This window comes from Calidris pugnax, unplaced genomic scaffold (genome assembly GCF_001431845.1).
Source record: "Calidris pugnax isolate Ruff unplaced genomic scaffold, ASM143184v1 scaffold42, whole genome shotgun sequence".
Lineage (NCBI taxonomy): Eukaryota > Metazoa > Chordata > Aves > Charadriiformes > Scolopacidae > Calidris > Calidris pugnax.
In genome coordinates this window covers 14,257,657-14,279,756 of record NW_015090920.1, presented here as the reverse complement: position 1 = coordinate 14,279,756, position 22,100 = coordinate 14,257,657, and the positions used below count along the sequence as shown (strand labels likewise).

At 47.0% G+C, this 22,100-nt stretch overlaps 1 protein-coding gene across 8 annotated transcripts in view; it reads right to left on the bottom strand.

Moving 5' to 3' along the window:
- Nucleotides 1-493: 493 nt before the first annotated feature.
- Nucleotides 494-22,100, bottom strand: part of NDNF (neuron-derived neurotrophic factor) — a 42,324-nt gene continuing 20,717 nt past the window's right edge. For 7 of the 8 annotated variants that reach the window (XM_014949984.1, XM_014949983.1, XM_014949982.1 and 4 more), the window contains 3 exons: nucleotides 4,340-4,531; nucleotides 3,198-3,322; nucleotides 494-2,555 (listed from right to left, as the gene is read on the bottom strand). In XM_014949984.1, coding sequence (XP_014805470.1) covers nucleotides 1,165-2,555; nucleotides 3,198-3,322; nucleotides 4,340-4,531 — 1,708 coding nt within the window. In that variant the 3' untranslated portion in view covers nucleotides 494-1,164. Of the gene's footprint in view, nucleotides 2,556-3,197; nucleotides 3,323-4,339; nucleotides 4,532-22,008; nucleotides 22,081-22,100 lie in introns of those variants that run through there. The other variant, XM_014949989.1, reaches the window with a different exon arrangement.

The following is a 22,100-nucleotide window of genomic DNA, read 5'->3' as shown; positions in this document are numbered from 1 at the left end:
TCTTGTTAAAGGAAAAAAAAAAATCCTCGCTGCTTACTTTGGTCAAAACCAGCAGCATCCAGAAAGCAAATGTTTTCAATGATAAACTAAGAAAAATAACAACTGGTTCTCTGGGGTGTTATTTGTTTGAATTGTATGGTCTCTCTAACTCGGGCTGCGAGCTCCTCCTGGCAGCACTCGCAACAACCATGGGGAAACAGGATCCATTTTCACCTGGGACAAGTGAAGCTCCTCTGTGCTGCCCTGCTCCTCTGGTACTTGTATCTCTGCAGACCCAGAGTATGCCACAAACCCTCCAACGGCCTGCGCTCCCTTGCAGGTTTCAACTGACTCGGTAGCATCAATAGTTCTACTGCACTTTGGTCACCTTGCCCTGAAAGAACAACAGAAGAGAGGCATGTGCTAGCTGAATTCAGTCCAAGTTTCAAAATGCCTCTTCTGTCCCCAAGTCTGTGAAGAATCCCCTCAGAATGTCAAGAAAAAAGAAACAATATATAATCTAATATTTTTAATTTTATGTACAGGAATATAACGTTATGGCAACTTTGTACATGAAATACATACAGTATTTAAACATGAAAATCAGCTAGGTAAGAATTTACATTAGCAATGAAACTGCTTCGTGTGCAGCCCAGTTAATACTTAGTTTAGATCTGTATTTTATTGGGGAGAGATTTTAATAGTTTACAATCATAGAAACATAAACATTTAAAACAAGACTCTATAAAATAATTTACAGAAGCCCTAGCATCTACACTGAGAGAAAGGGTGGGTGTCTGTGAGTTTTGTGTGTGAATAACAAGGTGGACGAATGATGTATCTCAGCCTTTTAAGTATAAAATAATTTAGAAGCAGTTCATGCAATATGGAAGCAAAGGAGTGCCAGTTCCTTCGAGGTTTCCTGCTGCTACCTTGGACATCTACTGAGCATCACATGTGGGTCACCGGACACATGGTAATACCGTTGCCAGATGCTACGGGAGAGCACCAGCCTCAGTTCCTCCAAACAATTACTTATGTAAACATAAATATACAAGTTGATATCTTTTCTACACAGTACAAATACAGGTCACAACTTCTCAGCTGTGCAAGTAGTCAATCCATATACTTGGAAGTAGGATAATGTTCAGAGCGGAGTTCCATATATTTCCACGTACAGGGGCACTAACAAAACTTCCTTGTTTTCACCAATTTGCTCTGATATTTCACAGAGTGCCCACCGTGCCCTATCACGTAAACGTCCAGCAGGTAGGACTTGCCAGGCTGCAGGCCTCTGATTGTCTCTGTGGTCACTGCTTTCTGGATGTTCTGGCTGTGGAAGTATTTACAGAGAACCTTTTCCGATTTCTTCCTCGTATCTGGACCCAAGCACTGGTTCTGCTCTCTTTTCTTCTGCTCTTCGTTGTAGTTGTCATCCACTTCCCTTTTGTAGATGCAGAATTTGTTTCTCTCCTGCGTGCCTAGCCACGCCACCGTGACCGACGAACACGTGCGGAGTTTGTCAAAGGCTTTGATTCGCGTATCTTCAGGAAGAGAAGGAAACGACTGCTTGTTCGGCCTTGTTGTAGCCAGGATCTTCAGCATAGAAGCACCTTTTTTGCTTCCTTTCAGCCTAATTAGGTATTTAGCTTTTGCTTTTCCCCGAAGCTGGAACTGCCGCACACCCTCCACGTTTTGAGACAAGAGAAGTTTTCCATCTCTTCTAACTTGGATCTGAACAGCATCCAGGCAGGAATGAATGGAGAAGGTGACTTTTTGGTGAGATGAAACGGGAGCAAAACGTAGAAATTTGGCTCCCTTTCTCTTGATGAATACATCTGTAACTTTGCCATCCTTCAGTTCGACTGTTTTCTGTTTAGCCTCCTCCTTTGTTCTGGCAAAGGTGCCAACGTATGCGGTGCTCATGTTAGTGTTGGTATTTACTGCAAACATGTCAAAGTAGTACTGCGTATCGGGCTTCAGGTCTGACACTGTGAAGATGTTCTTGTTCCCAACACAAACTTTGTGCAGGTCAACTCTTGGCTTTGAGGATGTTTGGCGCCCAAACTTTGATGACTTTAGGAATCCACGTTCTTTGCCGGAGTTGTTGTCTGAGGGAAAGCCAAAATGGGCAAAGTCAAACGGACTGAAATCCAGACCTGGTTTTGGAGCCATCATGAAGGCATCATCAGAACTGAGCTTGGCTTCAACAGCACAGAGGCTTTTGAAATTGTGTTCTTTATTGATGACTATGCAATACTGAATTGGCTGTTTCAGTAGGGAGGCGGTGGGACTTGGTTTCCAGGCCAGTGTCACTGTTGTACGTCCCAGAGAAGTGACATCGATTCTGGGATCATAAGGTAATTCAGGATAAGGTTGGTCCGATTCTGGAGTAGTGGTTGCATACACTTTGAAATGCGTATCTTTCTCTGTTGACAGTAGATCTAGTTGGTACAAACCAGATGGGGAACTAGAGGACACAAAGTACTCAACATCATTGCCTTTGTAAGAGAACAGCTCTGTGCCTTCCTCATTAGTAATCTGCTGTTTCTGTTGCTCAAGAGGTTCTGGTTCACCTAGATTATAAGCAAAGAAAAACATTTGTACAGACACAATTTGCAAATACGAGAAAATAAAACACTAACAGACACTTCTACATAAAATACAAAAGTGAGACAAAAAAGGAAGGTTTTATCTTCTGAGGAAGATACTTCTGTCAAATCAGAGACAGAAACTGGTTTGGCACTAAGGTTAAAACCAAATGCAAAAGACATTGCAGCTGACCAGTATTAACAGAGGCTGGAGAATGGTAGCTAATCCCTTCCACTGGACTACTTCAAGCACCCAACCTGGAGATGCCGTACAGCTCCCCAGGGGAAACTGCCTGTTCCTGGGGCTTGCACCCTTCACTCTGCCCCTCTGAGTCACACTAAAACTTTCTGCCTAAATACAGTGGGGGCCAAAGGTGCGTATACAATTCAACGTGTGACATTTAGCTCTGGAAGCCAGAGACATTTTCTCTCCTCAGCAGCAGTTATGTTTACTCTGTTGCTACCTGCAGCCAGTTTGTTGCACAACAACCAGACTGGGGCTGAAGAGCCAAACATAAATATCATAAAGATAGGCTGTGTGATAATTCAGCATCACACCAAGACTGGTCTGAGGAGCTTCAAATCCAGGGGAAAAGCAGGTCTCTGAAGTCATTGTTTGGTCGTTACCTGAACCTTCTCCGCTGGCTTCCTCTGGAAGCTCTTGCACACTCAGTTTCCACTCCAGAGGGGCATCGCATGGTGTCACTGTCACTGCTAAGGGAGTGTTGTCCTCTTCAACCACAAAGAAATACCTAGGGGAAGGTTAACAGATCCGTATGTCAACAAATCCTGGTGGCAGCCAACCAGCAGAGACAAAAGCGGTGTGGCAACAGAGACAAAAGCATTACTTACAGGCAAGTATGTATAGAGGGAATACGGAAAGGCTGGTGGGCAAGAGCTAAAGAGATGAGGGGAGTCCCCCCAGTAGCACTGTGCTGCAGAGTTCACACTTTATTTGTCCAGACATGGCAGAGGGGTTTCTGGCCTCCTGCCCTCCCCTCCAGCAAGCTTCCCTTTTTACTCCTACGCTAACTATATGCAGTATAAGTGGTCCAAAGGTATAAATGAGGGAAAATGGATCTTTCCTGGAATTTAGGGATACGATCCTCAAAGCAGGACACACATTTTATGCTATGCCCAGGTAAGGGCACTAGAAGCATGTATGTACCCCTTCAGCTGTCCTCCTGCATTCCCTGAAGCACTACATGTCATTTATTGTAAAATAAATGTTTAAAATTGTTTCTCACCAATGACAGCTTAAGGAGGTGTGTGATTTGAGGGGGAGGGTGGCAATGCCCGCCTTCCCTGAACTCTTTGGAGCCTCGGGTTCTTCCCCAGCCTAACCTCAGTATTTTCTGACCCACAGAGTGGAGGTTGGACAGTGAGGAATTCAGACCAGACCGGCTCACGCTGCTGCTTTAAAGCACAATATGAAATAATGAAGCGAGACAAGTGTGGTGGGGTAAGCCTGTAGTGTCTAATTTCCTTCCCGTTCCCTTTGCCTCTAGACATGTTTAGTGGCCCCACTTCAGGGAACTTCTGCGGTCTGTGGGAGCCTTGGGCTTGTCCCAGAAATCAGATAAATTGGACAGACCCTCAGCCAGGGAGGCCGGATTGGGATAGAAACTCGCATAGTTACTTACTTCACCAGACAGAACACTGGCATTTGTATTTTACTGGTTTAGATCCAATTTTTATTTTAAAACACCCAGAAAATAAAGCTACTACCTTCAAAGTACAACTTACTGACTTGAACTGGGCAGAAATACCTTTTAGGGGTGTCTCGGAAGAGGTAGCTGCTGATTTCGGCTCCATCTGGGATGACAGACGAATCGTGAAAAAAGGCTTTGTCCCGGATCTGCATTTGGAAGAGCTCCTCATCTCTGGTGGGCAGCTTCTGGGGCCTGGAGCCGAGCGGCAGCAGCAGCAGGAGCAGCAGCGGGCAGTGGGGCAGCAGCATCCTGCAACGACGACGACAGGGAGTCAGTGCCACCCGAGGAGGCTGAACCCGGTGCAGCAGGAGCTGCCACGAGCTCGTCCCACGCTGGTGGGTGAGACCGTGGCCAGGCACCATTTCACTCGTGGCCCATGGTCACCGCCTGGGCTGCCTGCAAACTCGTGTGGCTCTTGTGAGCTGAGTTACTGCTGAAAAGCAGGCACACCTACAACAACATCACAGGCACTCTCACCGTACTGCTGTCCAAGCACCAGGAATACATATTGTAAAGACTAAGCTCGCATCGTCACACGCGTAGATAAAGTATGTAAATAAGATTCTTCCATCTTGAACTGTAATTGAAAGCAAGCCCACACACTGCTTGCAAATTGGTATCTCTCCCTCTTCATTAACAAAGAGCAAAAGCCTTCCACATGCTTTGGTAGAGCTACGGTTTGATGTTTTTCCATAGCAGAAACAGAGCTCGCTGGACACGGCAGCTAGAGTAAGCACAGAGCAGATGGAGGGTACATCAACTTCCCTTTCCTTAGGAGACTCTGGTTGGGCTTCTAACAATCCTTTGAAAAGTAAATATTTCCAGTGAAATTGTTCTTCATAAAAATAGAGAATTATGGAAACATGTGATATAAACCCACACATATTCAAAGCACATTGGTATTAGCATGCAATTCAGCAGGGCTTAATCCTCAGGCCTGACGGGAATTGCAAAACACAAAAGCAGAGAATCCCTTACAAATTAGGCATAATAATTCATAATCTCAGCCTTTCATTATTATGTCTACAACTAGGTCAGTAATGACTACCCTAACATATACAGTGGGACAGGCTGGAAATCTCCTTTCAGTACAGTAGATGATCTCATATGTAATGGCTCTGGTATGGGGGGGTGGCAGGGGGGAAACAAAGCCCATTTCTGGTACAAGTATAGTGAGTTTAAATCACTAAATTGTAACATTTTTTTTTAATTGGAAAATAAGAGATTTATGCCTAAATGGTGTTAGCCACTGGTTTTGGGGAGGAACAGTTTTATCTTCTTGTTACTTGGCTCCTTGTAACTGGAAGTTAACTGGCTTTATGACAAACTCTTTACCCTCAACATCAAATCTGCTGTTGAGATTGGGGTGTTTTTTTCCCCTCCACTTGACCTTTCCCTAATATTTTATGTAAAAATAACAACCATAAGGAATAACTTCTTGAGAAGTGGCAGGGTGGTAGTTGAAGCCATAATAAAATTGCTCTTCCCCTTCAAGCGCTTTATGACAATAGATACAGGTGCCCTTGAGGGAAGCCCCCACAGCCTCCTTCCCTCTCCATGGCTTTACCTTCCAAAAACCCCAAAGGAGCCACCAGAGACTAGTGCGACCCTCGTCCTTGCCCCAGCCCACCTCCTCTGGCCCTTTGGGAGCTTTCAGCAAGCCCCACTCCCTGGCAGCCCCCAAATCCCTGCGTGCCCCTTCCTGGAGGCAGGTGGCCAGCAGCCTGCCAGCCTCTGCCCCTCTGATCATCGCCTCGTCCCTGCCGGCAGCACGGGGTCTTGTCCTCTTTTTCACCCCCAATCTCCTGACAAAATCTTCCCAAATTCCCCCTCCCTGCTGCCTCTAGCTCCTCTTCTGCTCTGCGGCCTCTGCTTGTCCTGCAGTCCATCCTGCTCATGGTACGGCTAAACACAGCTGTCCATGTGTGGACAACAGGTCTCCTGACACCAGCAATGCGCACAGAGGGCTATTTTCACCCTTGTATGGCTTTCTCTGCCTCTAACATGATTGTTATTTAATTGCTCCTTCCACTGACAGCCCAGGTCCCCCTCTTCTCCCCTCCCTTCCTCTCCGCCATCCCTACCTCCATCCAGCTCAGTCCCTGGCCTTCATCTCCCTATTTTCCCACTGAAACTGGTGGTGCAAGAGGAAAGAGAAAATCTGTAGCAAACCCCAAAGTAACCGTAAGCCACAGGTGATGTGTATTGAAAACTCCCTCAACAGGCTGCAATTTTACCTTCACCTCCTTTCGCTTGTGCCTTCCCTCACACCAAGGGCTGCTGCCCCATCCTGAGCTTTCTCCCTCCCCAGCCCGACACACAGTCCTACATTTGCAGCCAGATCCTCCCCTTCCTGAGTGGAAAACCAAAGGAAAGATGAAAGAGAATGCTTGAGGTTCACCTGGCAGAGTTTCCCCCGTGGTCACGTCCCAGGTGGCCATGGACACCATGGAGGAGCCCCATGCCCCTACAAGCCAGTGGCAAGCGTGGCGGGGAGCCCTGCGGCGAGCGTGCCGGGTGCTGGCCCCGCCGTCCCGCGGGGAAGCCTGTGCCAAGGCTGCCCAAAGCTGCTTTGCAGTTGCAGAAGGCTGCGCCCTTATTTATTCAGCGATAACCTGGCAACAGCAACACACGGCCGCGGTTTCCCCTTTGCAGGGCTTGGAACGCTTCGTCTCCGGCGCACACAGGTCTGGAATTGTGGGCTTTGTTATTGTTTGGGATGTTTTAATAACAGGTTGCTGCAGTGGTTTGCCCTACAGAAGGGAAAGGAGTAAAGAGCTTTACCTAAGACGCGCAATTGCTGCTTATAGTTAAATCCCAGTTTGGCTTTTCCAGCATTTGTCAAAATTTATCCCAACCAGGTCCTGACTGACCCTTTGGTGACAACAGCCATATTTCCTCAAATTCAGACTGAAGTGTTGATACTTATCAGCCAAGTTAATGACATTTGACCTTTTGGAGCAAAGATTTTAAGTCAAAATACTTGCTGACTTAAGTCACCGAAGTCAGCAGAAACCTCTTCTCACACAAAGCAGGATGAGTTCTGTGTGCTCTAACACGCTGTTTATTGATTTTTCAAGTATTATCATTGGCCAACAGGGAAGAAATTCTTTCCAGTTTAATCACAACAGTTACAGCAGATTATTTGGTTAGGTAAGAAACTCTGACACTTTCTGCAGACAGCGTCCTCCACATGAACCCCTTGAAATTGCAATCTTGTCCCATAGTCACTTCCAGTGCGATGTAACCTCTACTAAAATAAACAATTTTTGATTATAGGACTACACAGGGGAAGTTTCACTTCTGAAATAATTTCACTAGCTAATTCACTTCAAAAACTCCTGTAGACAGCATTTCTGTCCCTGTTAATAACCACGGTGTAGTGAAAAGGTACAGATTTGTCTCTGATTTCTTTATCTAATTGTAAAAGCATTTTGGCTTAAAAATAGACAAAATAGCAAAAGACACAGGGCAGCACCAGCCCATCCCATACAAGAAACAGCAAGCTGTCAACTGTTATTGAAAAAGAAAAGTTTTATAATCTTTGTTCCTTTACAAGCAAATAGGATTTCTAGTGCTTTTGTTTTCCTGTATCCAATCCCAGAAGCTTAAAATAGGCCGAATTTTCATGCACAACACTTCCAAAAGTGGGACACCTCACCAGCAAAGAGGCATCCAAAACTCACTCAGAGTTTTTGGAAACCATGCTGTCGGTGTTATACCACCCTTTCACACCAGTTAATAAACAGATTTTATGTTTTGCAGTGCACTCACTGTAATCTGGCAGAGTTTTAAGCTAAATCCTGTACAGTTTACTCACATAAAACATCAAGAGGAAAGCAAAAAAAAAAAAAAAAAGAAAGCAAAGCCAAAGTAACCGAGGCTTAATGAGGTAGGTAATATACCTGCCAAAATGCTAGACACCATTAAAAAAAAAAAAAAAAAAAAAATCATAAATAAACATTGGTCCCATGTTTCTTTCTGGGCAAGTTCATCACTGGGCAATGACTTTGACAGAGTCACAAATGCATGTGCTAGATGTGAGCATGGGAATCTGCTCTCCCACCCAGCCCTCAGAAACTTTCAACACCCCATTTTCTGGTCTCGGTGTCTCGGTGTGCTCTGCTCTGAACAGGTTTCAGTTTTTGAAGCCAGGAACAAGCTGAGACCCAAGCACTGCCCTGTAAAGCCATACAAACCACATGAAAGATGTCGTGTGATTTATGTATTTTTTTTTTCTCCAGACTATGCCACCTCCTAAATGCCTTTTATTCCCTTTTCTACAAGTTTGCCTTGTTTTCTTTTCTTTTAAACTCTGAGTCAATATTTTATTGATATATTCCTGCTGACTGGAGGGATTTGCCTGCTGTTTATCACTGAATTTAAGAGAGTGCCAAAATAAACAGTCCTAAGTGAAATAATAAGCACCGTTTTCCTTCTCCAGGATTGCAAAAGTGCCCTCTAATGGCCCATCTTTACCTCTCGCTTTTTCCCCAAATTCTCTCTAAACTGAGCCTTAAACCAGACCACTGAGGTAACCCTCTCCCTGTGCCCCTGTGCCAGGAGCAGGGGCAGGGCATGGGGCAGAGCTGTCCCCCTGCTCCCCAGGAGGTCACCCCATGGCACAGGGGGTCAGGACGCCGGCATCGGCTGTGGGGAGATGCCAGGCAGCAACAACGGGCACGCACGGAGGGAAGGTAAAAGCCCAGCACAGCTTGGAGGGACAGGGATGGCAGGCACAGACACCAGCGGCTCTGGACCAGCAAGGAGAGCAACACTGAAAAACATCCTGCAGAAAACATGACTCTCTCCTATAGGCTTTCATTTCCAAAAGCCTCGGGAGAGGTTTACCTAATGAACCTACACGTGTTTGCACAGGGCAACAGATGAAAAATGTACGCTGTGCTGCTGGAGCGGGATAAAAATTATTTTAAACACCTCCAAATTTACCACTTTGCCAGAGGTTGGTGGTTGCTTTCTTTCCATCAGAAAGTATAAATAAACAAAAGCAGCAGCCTGGCCATTTTATAAATTTGAGCTATAAGCACATACATGAAAATTATTGTTAAATCAGATCACAGATTTTATTATTATTACAATTCATTCCGATCTTTTTAACAATTTCCTCTCAGGCTGTGAGCCTCATCTGACCTTTGGGAAACCCCCCACACACAAGCCCTCTCTCCAGCCTTTAAGACCTTTGTGTAACAAACTTCACCTGGGCAAAAGGCCTGCAAGTATCCAAGTTTCTGCAATTAGCAGAAATTAGCCGGAGCTGTGGCAGCACCTCACAGGCTCAGAGCCAGACACAAGCAGCCTCGGGGTCAGATAAAATCACCCCATTTTTTGACTTCACCGATTAAGCCTACGGTATTTTCTGTCTGCCCTAAGCAAGCCCTTTTTCCCAGCAAAATACAGCAATTGCACGGGGGTACCAGAGGCTCTCCCTGCCTACACCCCATCACAGAAATCCCACCCAGCAAGGTGAGAATTCATTTTGTTTGGGGTCAAAGCAGCTGTGTGCTCCTGTTTGGGTTCCGTTCTGCATTTAGGGAGAGACACATGCACTGACAGGAAGGCTCAGTGTCACCGACTGCACCCATGCTCTGCAAAGAGGGAGCGAGGGTGTGAGTTTCAGCAGCGCGATGCCAGCACCACTCACAAGTCATCTTCTAGTGCCTTATCAATGGAAATTATTTGCTTTACTTCTCTACTGTCTTCAGGTCACAGAGACCTGTAAAGGATTTACAATAACAAAACAGAACAAAATAAAAGAACTGGTCTTACTTGAAGCAAATGCGTCTGGAATAAATAAACCCTAATGTTTAATTGCAGAGAGTGGAAAGTGCATGACTATAATTTAGTGAGGATGATTTCACAGCACTGCCTGCCACGCTGCTTTTGGGTTGCATTTCTCCTCTTTTTATTGTATGGATGGTTAACTTTTTAATCCTATTTTTAAACTCTGGTGTGTTGGGGTTTTTTTTGGTTGTTTACATTACCCGTGCTGCATCTCATAATAAATCTGTAGATTTATTGTCATGATTTAAGTCCAGCTTCAGAAATAACAGGGCATTGTGTGATTTCTTTGACTTACTATAGGAACCCTGCAAGTAAAGAGGCTGTGAGCTTCTCCATCAAACACTTCATTTCCAGAGATATATAACACAAATATATGTACCTCAGCATACAGAGTTATCACCTCAGCAACAGAGGACTTTAAAAGCAGCTACCAATTTCTGTTGTAATACAATTAGTTACTTTTAATGTGCAAACATGGAAAAATAATGCCTTTGAAATTTTAGGAATTTAATGGGAGCTGCTTGGTTTGTGTGTTTAGGGGGAGACCAGAGGAGAAAAGTGAAGGCCTGCCATTTAATACTTACTATTCCCAAAAGGATCTGGAAAACGTTTGGTATGCCTTTTTTTGTTTAAAAAAAACCAAGAAAACCCCACAAAAACACAGCACTCTTGAAAACTTGTTGTCTGGTCCTGCCTCATGCCCGGGGAAAAGCCCAGGCCATGCAGGGCTGCAGGAGCTTGCCCAGCACAGCCCAGTCTGCCCCTCTGCTGGAGACGTGCACCAACCCAAAGCCTTTCCCTACGGAATAGCGGGGAGGATGAGGAAGGCAGCCCCGACAGGGACACAGGGCTGTACCCCTGGGTGAGAAATAGTTTTGTGCAGTGCTGTAGCCAGCTTGATGTGGCAGATCCCGTTGGCAGGACCGGCTGTAGCTGGGAGAGCAAATAGTTTTGTGCAGTGCCGTGGCCAGCCTGATGTGGCAGATCCCATTGGCAGGACCGGCTGCAGCTGGGAGAGCGGGAGCATTTACAGACCTGTAATCCGTGGATTAAAACTCCCTAAACACGCATGGACACGATGGACTATAATGGTGCCTTTGAAGCATTTAGGGTCCACTGTGTCAATAATCTGTGGATTAACAGACTGCCTCTTGCAATTCCAATTCACCCCGCCCTTTTCCTTTGCTGGGAGTATTGTTTTAGCAAAGCAAATCACAGTAGCATGGGGAAAAAAATCCAACAATGTAAAAATAAGAAGATATGAAGAAATAAGGGTACGTTTCCACCAAATCTTAATGAGCAACAGTGGCAACAAACTACAGTTTAGGGGAGAGGTTAAGTTCGAAGGGGTAACATTGTAAAATACGAAGCTGTCTCAAATTAGACATTTGAAAAGCAAACATACTCAGGGAGATATGGTATCAAAAATCGAATTTTACATGGACTATTTTGTTTCTAAACCGAGCCTTATTTATTTTTCCACTTTTAGTGGAAACAGATTCAACTCCTATTACATCGAAATTGCCATCCTGGAGCTGGCGGTAGCTGGATGCTTCAAACACCAGCTGAGCCAGGAGATGCCATTTGGGACACTTGAGGAAATGCCTCGTAGTTTTTCTTTTGTCAATCAGAGACCACATACCAGCCCTTCTCTCCTGCGCAGCCATCTCGGGCCACGCGGCTCAGAGGTGAGTGTCAAAACCAAACAAACAGCAAGTCCCCAGTGCCCTGGGTTACAATGCCCAGTTGTTCTCTCGTACCTCTCCCTGCGAGGGGGTGGCAGGGCCACAGGAAAAAGCGATGTGCTGGAGCTCCAGGTGGCAAGGGCAGCTGGTGGCTCACACCCTGTGCCGAGCTCCACTTCCCTTCCCTTCCCTACCTCCCTGTCCTACCTGCGCGTCCTCCCAAGCCCATACAAGCAGATGGACGTCACAAGCATCACGGGATGGGTGACCGGTACCAGCTCTTTCAGAGGAAAAATCTCATGTCATATGCCCAACTCGGAGGAGGGGAATTTTTTCCTTAGTCTCAGCAGGGTTTGAGCCCCAGTAGGAGAAAAAAGATAAGGCAGAGAAATCTTAGTTTGCACAACTCCGGGCCATTCAAGATAAACAACCCTGAATGCCACGCAGCTCTACCACAAATCTTTCATCGCAAGATCTGGAGGTGTTTTATAACGGAGAGTAATTATTATCCCCTTGTTACAAGCAATAAAAGTGGGGCAGCGACTTTCCGTGTTCAAGGAAATCCCAATATAATCCCTTCCTTTAATCATAAAACAATAGCTACTTTCCTCGGCCAAGTCATTCTGCCTTCAGCATAGCCCTCTCAGTGGATGTTACTGCCTCTCTGTAATGAATTTCAGCAAGGGGATTAGCAGGGAGGAACACATACGAACAATTACAAATTACAACCAACACAAGCATGTTGGTATTCGGTATGGAGTTTCCCACTGGTTCTCTGGAATACTTCTGAATGACATTAGGAGCGAGCGCCTTTGCCAAAACCCACGAGGGACGGGGATAACTGAAGTGTCAGGGGATGACAAAGAGCAGGAGCAGAACCGGGCTCCGTGCGTACCACCATGGCATCCTCACACTGCTGGGGCTTACGTCTGGAGGTCACAAAGACCTCTGCCAAGCGCTACAACATAAAAACAAAGCCATATCAACTACCAAAGGAGTTAAAGTTGCTCAAGCCGTTCCTAGGGCCTGGGGAATACCGCTGGCCTGGCAACTGCCTGTGGCCAACAAGGTGTTTGTTAAATGGGAGAAAACAAGGGGCTTGCACCAGCTGGGGAGCTGTGGGGGCAGTGGGTCACCAGTGTGACTTGCCAGTGCTCCGGCTCACCAAGCCTCCGGTGGCTTCGGCAACAACCAGAGCGCTCGTGTTTAGTGGGCAGCTGTGCCATGAGCACACCAGAATGGCTTCTACCCTTCTGCTTTTTGGTAAAAGCTTAAAATAGGGGAAATTACTGACTACTTTGAAAGTCTTTTAAGTGCACAGAGGCCAATTGCCTCAGCTTCCACCAGAAGTGCAGTCTTCTTCAGCGTCAGAAACACCATCACACATGTACATGGGATAAACCACAGCCAGCCCAAGAACATTAGCATTCATGCCCACCCCCCCACCTCTACACACAGAGTTTTCCTGCAACACCCACGCAGAAATTCTCATTTGCAATTTTACCATACTTTCCATTTTACTGCCTAGAGCTTCTCAGTGCTTCCAGGCCAACCAGTAACCACCAGTAGTACTCACAATAGCACAGAGAGCAACAGCAGCAGCTCTCCAGAAAGCCCTCTGGCAGCTGGAAGAGCAAAGCAGGACAGCAGCTCCAGTAACAACCCCCACCATGGTGCTTGTGCCCACGAGGCGATTCTCCGATCCCTGGACTGCACCCCTGGCTGCCGGCAGGACGGTGTCCCACAGGGGTTTGGGGGTTTGTGGTGGTTATCTCAGAGCAAACACACAGCAACAGCAACTCAAATAGAAACTGTAGCGGCATCTGGCACCAACTGCAATTGTAGGTTTGGATTCTAGGGTTTTTTCCAAGCCAGGAACACTCATAGTTAGCTAGATATGGGACAAGGAGAAAATACAATTTATATGAACCGAGGAAAGAAGTTTTTTTTCTAGTTTATTCTGTTTTTCTCCTGTACTTTTTCAATCTTATCCCCTTATTGCTTTTAGTTACGCCTCAATCATGTAATCCAGATCCTCAGCTGACTTCAAAGAAACTAAGACTTCTTCTACCAAATTCAGAGTGAAGCCTGTATTGCCTACGCCCACAGTAATACACGCTATGCTGATAGGTGATCCCCCAAAATTTCCAATTCCTTAATTATCATCAGAATTCAAATTTTTCTGATTGAATTTACTGTCCAAAATTGGACTCAATATTATCTGCCTTCGGCATTAAAGGTATGCAAAGGAAATCTTAGGCCCTACAAGTCCTTAATGAACCCTTAAGGTGCTATCTCATAATGATTTGTTACATATCACGGTAATTCACAGATGCTGTGTCTCATTTTCCAAAGCTGGAAAAGGGTTGCTGAAAATATGTAAACATTTGTCAAGTGTTTGAAAATGGAAAGTATCAAATGCAGTGCTAAAGATATTGATATTTACATATTTCTACCAGTGTGCTCAGCCTTAGAGCTGGCAGATCTCAGCCACAGTTACAGCAGCAAAGCCTTTCCAAGGTCCAGCATGGATATGATCCCCCACGCTGCCTCCCACTGTCCCTACAAATCAGCGCACACAATTTCGTGCTCACACCATCAGCTCTGGTGAATCCCTCAGAGGCTGCAGTGGCTGAGAGCACAGGATGGCCCATGACAAATGAGTCACAGATCAGCCTCACCATTTCTCCTGTGGTCATTCAGAAAATTGCCTCCTTCACATCCTCACTTCTATACACTACATGGGTAGGGATGAGAAAAAGCAGGAATGCTCACACTGGCTAAATTTTGCCTACTGGCGCCTTTATTGCCTTAGCATCCTTCTTTAAAAAAGACAGAGATTCCTACAGAGAATTAGAGATGCCACATGCATCTGGTCTGAAGAGGTTACAAGACACTGCAAGTCCAACCACAGCTCACCAGCCCATCATACCAGAGCAGGAGAGGAGCATATTTGGGAGCTGCCAGTCTTCAGGGTGGCTTTCTAACACTTTTTGTGTTTTCTAAGGGGTGGACTTCCGCATGACCAAGCTGGAAAGCCTTTCCTGAGCGTGAAAAGATGGGACGTGCTGCAAGAGTTTCAAACCTGCCAGGGTCAACTGCAGAGCTGTGATAAGGGATCTCAAAAATGAGATTATCGAAAGGGTCAGATTCAGCTCCCCTCTACTGCTGGGCCAGTGTTTATTTGTCCAGGCTGGCGGGCGAAAGGTTAGTCCTTTATCTAGTTACTGCGAACAAAAGCAGAGGGAACACATACGGGTGGGTAGGTCACACTGTCATGGGTGAGCGAACATCCAAACAACCCCAAAACCTTCAGGCCTTCTTATGGTAACCATACATCCTTGGCTGACAGCAGGGGAAAGGAGAGGAAAGCAGGGGAAAGACAGAGAAAGACGGGGAAAGCATGGAATTTCTGCCTTCAGAGATGGCTGAAACCCGTGCCCGGGGCATTTCCCTTCCCAAAGTGGGAAGATGCAGTGAGAACTGTGGCATGAAACCCAGTGCTGCCTTCTGGGGTGTCCCTTCATCAGCGACTGGAAATGGCTGCAAGATCCTTGGAACGGAAGTTATTGCTAAAGGACAAAGTGTTGTTTCAAACAATACCACTGTTAATGTTGCATGGTAAAACCCAAAAAGCTGTAAATTCAAAAAAGTATTGGCTCCTTGGTGCTCTGTCCCCTCAGGGCACTTCAACAAGCCCAAGAGGCTTGGGCTGGAGCCGGGTGGGGGGCTCTGCCGACAGGGACACTGCCCCCGGGTCCCACTTTGCTCCCCATCTCTCCATGTTGCACCGAGGGCCACGAGTCGGGGTCTGCGCAGTCGGGGTCTGCGCAGTCCCCGGCTGACCTAGCGCCAGCTGTCCCCTAGCGCCAACTGGGGACGGCCATGAGCCCCGTGAGCACCAGGCTGAGCCAGAAGAGTGCTTTGCCCTACTGGAAGTACCTCTCCATGCTCTCTAAGAGCTTTGCATTTTCTAGTTAAAGCCCTTATTGCCTGGATTTTTCTTGTAAGTGCTTTGCAATTGCTTTTTCTTAAATGAGTGGGAATTAAAACGTTCTCCATAAAGTCATCATAGCACATGTCTTTCCCTGTTGCCCTGCTATCACACACTTGCAAGAGATGTCTTATACTCTTGCTTTAAAATGCCTACTTAATTCAAATGTTAAATTCAGTTAGACTTGTTCACATGATGTGAAAGGGTCTTAAAACCTACTTATTTTTCCTATTATGATTTTTTTTCAACTATTGTACTACAACAGGATTATAAAAGTTTTAATTGACTGACATTAAATCTTCCCTGCAAAATTGTAACTTTAATACCCGCTAGGACTATTAGATTTTTATTCATTATTTCTTATTACTGAAAAATCAGTTTGAGAGAGCCCCTAGGGTCTTCCCCAAATGAGAATAAGATCCTATTAGTCCTACAAATCATACCCAAGTTAAGTAATTCTTACCCAGGAGAAAAAGCCCACGGGGAATTAAACGCAGATTGAGTAGCCAAGGGAAGAGAAAGAATGGGGACTAGAAACCGCTAACGCTGCTCACTGATGTTTTCCTTCGCATCCAGAGACCAGCTGGCAGCCCCGAGACACTTGGCTTTCCCGCACCATCATCATCCCAATCTGTAAACTGCTTAATTTGCATCAGGTTTCTCGATTTCAAAACGCCGAGACACGTTTAGACTGTTTGACTATAAACAAATTAGTGGGAAATCTGCTGCACCTAAACAAAATAGCGAGAGAGAAAGAGAGCAAGCGAGCTCCCATCTTCACGATGTTCTGGTTGCTTTGTAAAAAACATCCACCCTGTTTAATAATCCCTGCAGACCTGTGTGAAGAACCTGTGATCCCATTGCGCCTCCCACCTCCCCACAGCCTCTGCAGCAGGAGCAGTGGCTGCTCTAGCGCTGCTCTATTTTGGTACTGAGCAAGTTAAAAGCGAGAAAGATGAAAAGCATAGTTTTTCCTCACACCCTCATAAAGTTTCAACCCCTTTAAAGTCACTTTTCCTTAAATAAAAATAATAAATTAAAAAAGCTCAATTAGGCAAACAATGCTTTTCCCCTGTAAATCACAGTGGAAGTGTTGGCCTCGGTGGCGTGTCACGTTGTGAGCGTGCGAGGGTCAGGCTGGAGGGGCACTCATATCCGGACCCGTGGAGGGGGGAATGAAGTAGGAAAGATAAATTATTGCCTTTTGTTTTTCAGATTTCCAGGTGCTCACAGTAAGTACCCACTGCTTCTTATCTCAGCTGTCACACAAGCAACAAACATTTCTCCAACTACTGAATTTAATTACCCTAAAGCAGGGCGGTCTCCGTCTGGGCCAAAACCCGAAAAACCCTACGTGCTCTTGAGCAATCCATGAAAAATGCTGAAAATGCTGCAGTTACCTGAACACTTGCCCCTGCCTGGGTGGAAGGACACAGTCAAAAGATGCTCGGCGCAGGCTTCAACTGCATCCCTCTGGTAACTCAGGGTATATTTTTGCTTATTGGAACAATCATGGACTTGGGGCTGGGTTCTCAGACTGCTCCTGTGGCTGATTACATGAACGGCATTTAAAACCCAACCTGTAAAATGTCCCCCAGAAGATCACCACGTTTTTGGTGAAGTTATAGTATCGGCTATCTCACCCACGAACTGGAAAAGACGATGCTCTGCCTGCTTCTGACATGTCCCACATGTCCAGCGTGCTCCCCGGGGCGCAAACAAACTCATCTACGCAGTCATGAGATTTTCAGCTGGTTCCTGTTACAGCCCCACGTTAACATTTATCTTTCTCCTGTTCACTGGGTGTCCTCGCATAATGCAAATTGGAAACTTAATTCTGAAAGAACAAACTTCTTTTTAATATTTACTCTCTCTGTCCCTCTTAATTTATTTCCAGCTTTAAGCGCGTTCTCCTGGAGTTATGATTTATTACCCTGACCTATTTCCTGATCTAAGGGCAAATACTTCCTCTCCTAATGACATCTTGTTAAAGTTTTCAAACATAACATCTCCTCAGCCTTCAAAGCTCCTTCCATCCATCCATAAGCATTAGCTTGTTTGAGTCGTTTTCTCAGGCAGAAAGTCTCCCTGTTTGATCTCATGAAGATTTTTGCTGTAGGAGCAGCTTTTGCTCAGTCACAATGTAAAACACAGCGTGGGGAGCACAGCTTCTGCACTCTGCCTTTTCTCCAAAGTGATGCTCACTCACTGCACCGCTCGGTATTTAGCAGAGCTCAAGCAGTACTCGAGTCCCTTCTCAATGGTCTTACCTAAGATATTCTCTTGCCTTTAACAGAATTCGGATTTATTCCCCTTTCACTCCTGCCTGAACAGTCAGTGACGCCAGAATATAGAGCTCAACAGCATTCGGTGTCACACTGGGTTCTCTTAAGCTGTCTCATGGGCTGTCTGTACACTCTGACACAAGCCTTATACTCCAAACATGTATTTCGTCATATATATAATTAGTCGAGGTTATCATCCTCAATGCTGGGCGTTCTCACCAGTATGTGTACCCTCATATAAGGGCTTGCAAACTTATTTTCTTAAATGGAGGAGGCGGCCCTTCCCTCCTTCAGCCAGGTCCACCCTTCTCCTCTGCATTTTATAATCAAACAGAAAAAGAAAGCAAAACCTCCACTGTTGCTTTAACTCTCTCGAGTGGCAGAACTAGTAGCCCAGAGCACCTCTATAGCCTTCCCCATTAGTAACACCAGCCCCTCTGAATCCACTGAAGAAGAAACGTGCAGTTTTCATTAGACTGCCCTTAATGCAGAAAAGGTGCCTGTTGGGCAGGGTGGAGTGGAACCCGCCATCTCTGGCGCGTCCAACGCTACAAATTACTAAATCTGCCTCCTGCAAAAGCAAGCCGGGACTGAAAAGATAAATACCCACTTAGTAAAACAACATAAAATCAGCTCTAGAAAGACGCAAGACCCTGAAGGAGGGCTGAAATAGCCCCTTGAAAATAGTGAAGTAATGGGCTTAGAGTTTTATTATTCGTATAAAGTTTAGTGACTTCAAAATGAGCGCAAAGCCAAACAAGACTTGTTATCCCACTAAAATCTGTGCTGTAACTGAAGCCAGTACCCAGATGTTCTGTGGTAAAATCCACTGCTTTGCTGCATAAAAGCTCCACATACCCTGACGTACAGTCCTGGCTTGCCTTTATCCAAACCTACTTAGATTCTGGATTATTTTTCTAGCAATCTTTTAAACTGCCATGGGAAGCATAAAAGGTGGTCTCCTACAAAACCGTTTGGTACCAGCTTGAAACGTAACCATTTGCAGAAATAAATCCGGATTTCTTTTTAATAAACTGTTTACTACCAGCCTTTTGGAACATAAATTTTAGAAGAAAAAGCAGGGTCTGAGTTTAATAAACGTCTCATCTTTTTATATATATTAAGGCAGAAGACCCTGGCATGCTTCAGAGCAGAAAGTCCGGTGGACAGGCTCGGTCCAGCCCTGCCGAAGCGGTGGGACGGGGAGCAGAAGGCCACAGAGAGAGGCTGGAAACCCCATTGCAGAGCCAAGGTGAGCCCCTGCTCCCCTGGCACCAGTAACCCACTTCAGCTCCCAGGGTACCTCCAGGAAGGGGTTTATCCCTTCATTCTCAGAGGACTTCTGAGGTGGACAAGCCTTAGGTGGAAAAACCTTCCTAAGGAGGACAAAACTGACTTGAAGATGCCGTTTCTGCTCCTCCACACAGGAGGAGGAGAGGCTGGAAAAACCGTGGCAGATGGGCTGGAGCTGCGTGCCGGGAGCTTTAAACGTCGGATGGACGCAGAGTACGTGGTGAAGGCATTCGAGCCGAGCAGGGAAGGCAGCGCAGGCGTTACGTGATTTTGAACAGCTTGCTTGACAGTTTGCACCATATTGTATTTATAAACATTGGGGAAACCTAAATGCTTCTCCTTGGTGTTTCCGAAGTAGTCATCCACAACAAAACAGGCGCGCGGGGCGATCCTACACAGCACTGCCTCACCTCCCTGGCGACCTCCTTAAAATTAGTAAAAGGGCCCCGTACTAATCTCTGTGGGGTCAGCATCCCACCCGGCATTCAAACTCCCTCTCAAACCGTGCAGCTGACCACCAAACTCCGAACTGCCCCCGAACTGGGGGGAGGCTGGGGTGTGAGGTAACCCACTGGCCGGTGACGCCAACAGCGCGTCACGCGTGTGCCACCGCCTGCCAGGGAACAGCCAGCTCCTCTCCCAGGCGCCGCACAGCCTGGTGCATCCCTGGGCGGCCACCTTGTGTCACCTGGCCAGCAGGGCTGGCGGCGACGACACACGGCCGTGCCCACCCACGGCTGAAAAATCAGCAGCTTTTCTGTCCAGGGCCAAGCAGAAACAGGGAGAGCGTGGTGCCCCTCATCACAGAAATGCGACAAAGCTGATGGGATTTCTCAGACGTACTATAAAGCTTTTCCAAATTAAGAGGGGCTCGTTATCTGCCGGCACAGAAAGTGCACGAGGAACAGGGATCGTTCTTCTCACAGCAGGACGAAATGCAGCCACAGGACCCCAAATACATCCATACCCCACCCCCATGTGATGGAGTACTGCACTTTTCTGCTTCATCACATTTTCAATAGTTGAAATAGAACACAAAATTTCTCAGGGTTCTAAAAATTCCTCTCCTCCTTCAAATATTAACAAGTTTTAAATTCTAGACATTAAGTACTCGCAGAGACTTTTAGCGGCACTAGAAAGCTGACCTCGGCAGCTCTCCTCTTACAGGTATGCCTTTTGCTACGAGGTAGGAGAGCGAGGCTGGGAGGATGAGGCATTCCTGACAAGAAGCAATCCGAAATGCCATTCCTAAAATAGCTAAGAATCAGCGATTTTCAAAGCAGCCTGAACAGAATCACAAAGTTTTTCTCCCTGCTCCCTTACAGCACAGCTAAGGGTGCTGACGATGTCTAACACCCAAAGTGCTATTTTTATGAAACCCAGGTTATGGCCAAGCCAGCAGAGGACCTGGCCAGGGTCACTAGCGTATAAATCACTCACCACCAGGGAGGAATTTACCCTCAAATCACTCTCGTCCCCTCTAGTTTTACACAGATCCAACTCCACCGGCACGACCAAGCACAAAATCAGTGCACCGAGGCTAATTGCCCATCCAAAAACGGTGCTGCCAGGGATGCTCCGATAGAGACATGCTGCCATGTTTGTGTCACTGAAGATCACCTGGTGTCTGCTCACAAACAGGCAGCCGGACCACGGAGATGGGTGTATTTACACTGGGGGGTCCTGCCTCCCCTCTGAGCTTGCCTCCTGCTGCTCAGTCAAGCCACTAGAACAGCGGTACTGTTTAAGCGTTTTAATTAAAGATTGTAACTAGATGCTAACCAGATCCTTTGGTGGGGAGGGAAAATCCAAGGGACACTACAAACTTCACAACCCGATCTCCAAAACCAGCCTTGCAGGGGCTGCCTCGCTCAAGGAGGTGCCCACCAGGACAAATCCCAGAGCTGTGCTGGGCAGCACGGCACGGCCAAGACCACACTCACCCCTGGCACCAAGCTAACGGGGGTGAGGAAGCAGGGCACTCAAGTGCTAAATACATGCAGAACAAAAATGCTCAGAGGATCACCACTTTTCAGAAATCTGCACTAGGTTCAAAAAAACCTTTAGCTGTGAAGGTTTAAATACATAAAAGTTCTATCTGCAAGTGATTAAACAAGGCTGTGCAGCTATTGTTTCTGAGCTGGCGAAATAAAACCACGACCCAAGCCGCGCAAAGCAAATCTCAGCACTTGCATCCCACCCTCGAGTTTCCCGTCTACTTTTTTTTCTGTAGCCGCGTTTCAATTTCTTATTTCTCCCCCGAACACCAAGTCCGATGCCAGCGAAGACAGAGCCGTTGCCTGCCTGACACACCCCCGCCGGCGTCGGAGGGTGAGCCGGGGCTCCCGGCAGCAGCCCGGGCTGCGGGGCACCGGTCGCCACCGGCTGAAAGGAGGGGGAAACCCAAACCTCCAAAGGGCAGGGCGGGGGGATCCGAGAGGGCGCCGAGGTCCCGGCGGCAGCATCCCGCAGGAGCGGCGGCGGAGCGGTGCCGGGAGGCGGGGGGTGCAGCCCGAGGGACCGCGCCGGGGTGGCCGCTCGGTGCGGCGCGTCCCCCGCCTCGCTATGACCGAGGGGTCCCGCAGCCGGGGAAAAGAGGGGGGGACACCGCGCCCCCCGACGGCAATCAGGGGGGTCCCGCTTCCCACCCCGGTGCCGGTGCCTTACCTTGCGGCGTCCAGTCCCGTCCCGTCCTGTCCCTCCCGCGGGATTGGGGGCGGGGGAAGCTTATATTTTTTGGGGGGGGTTGGCGGGGGGGG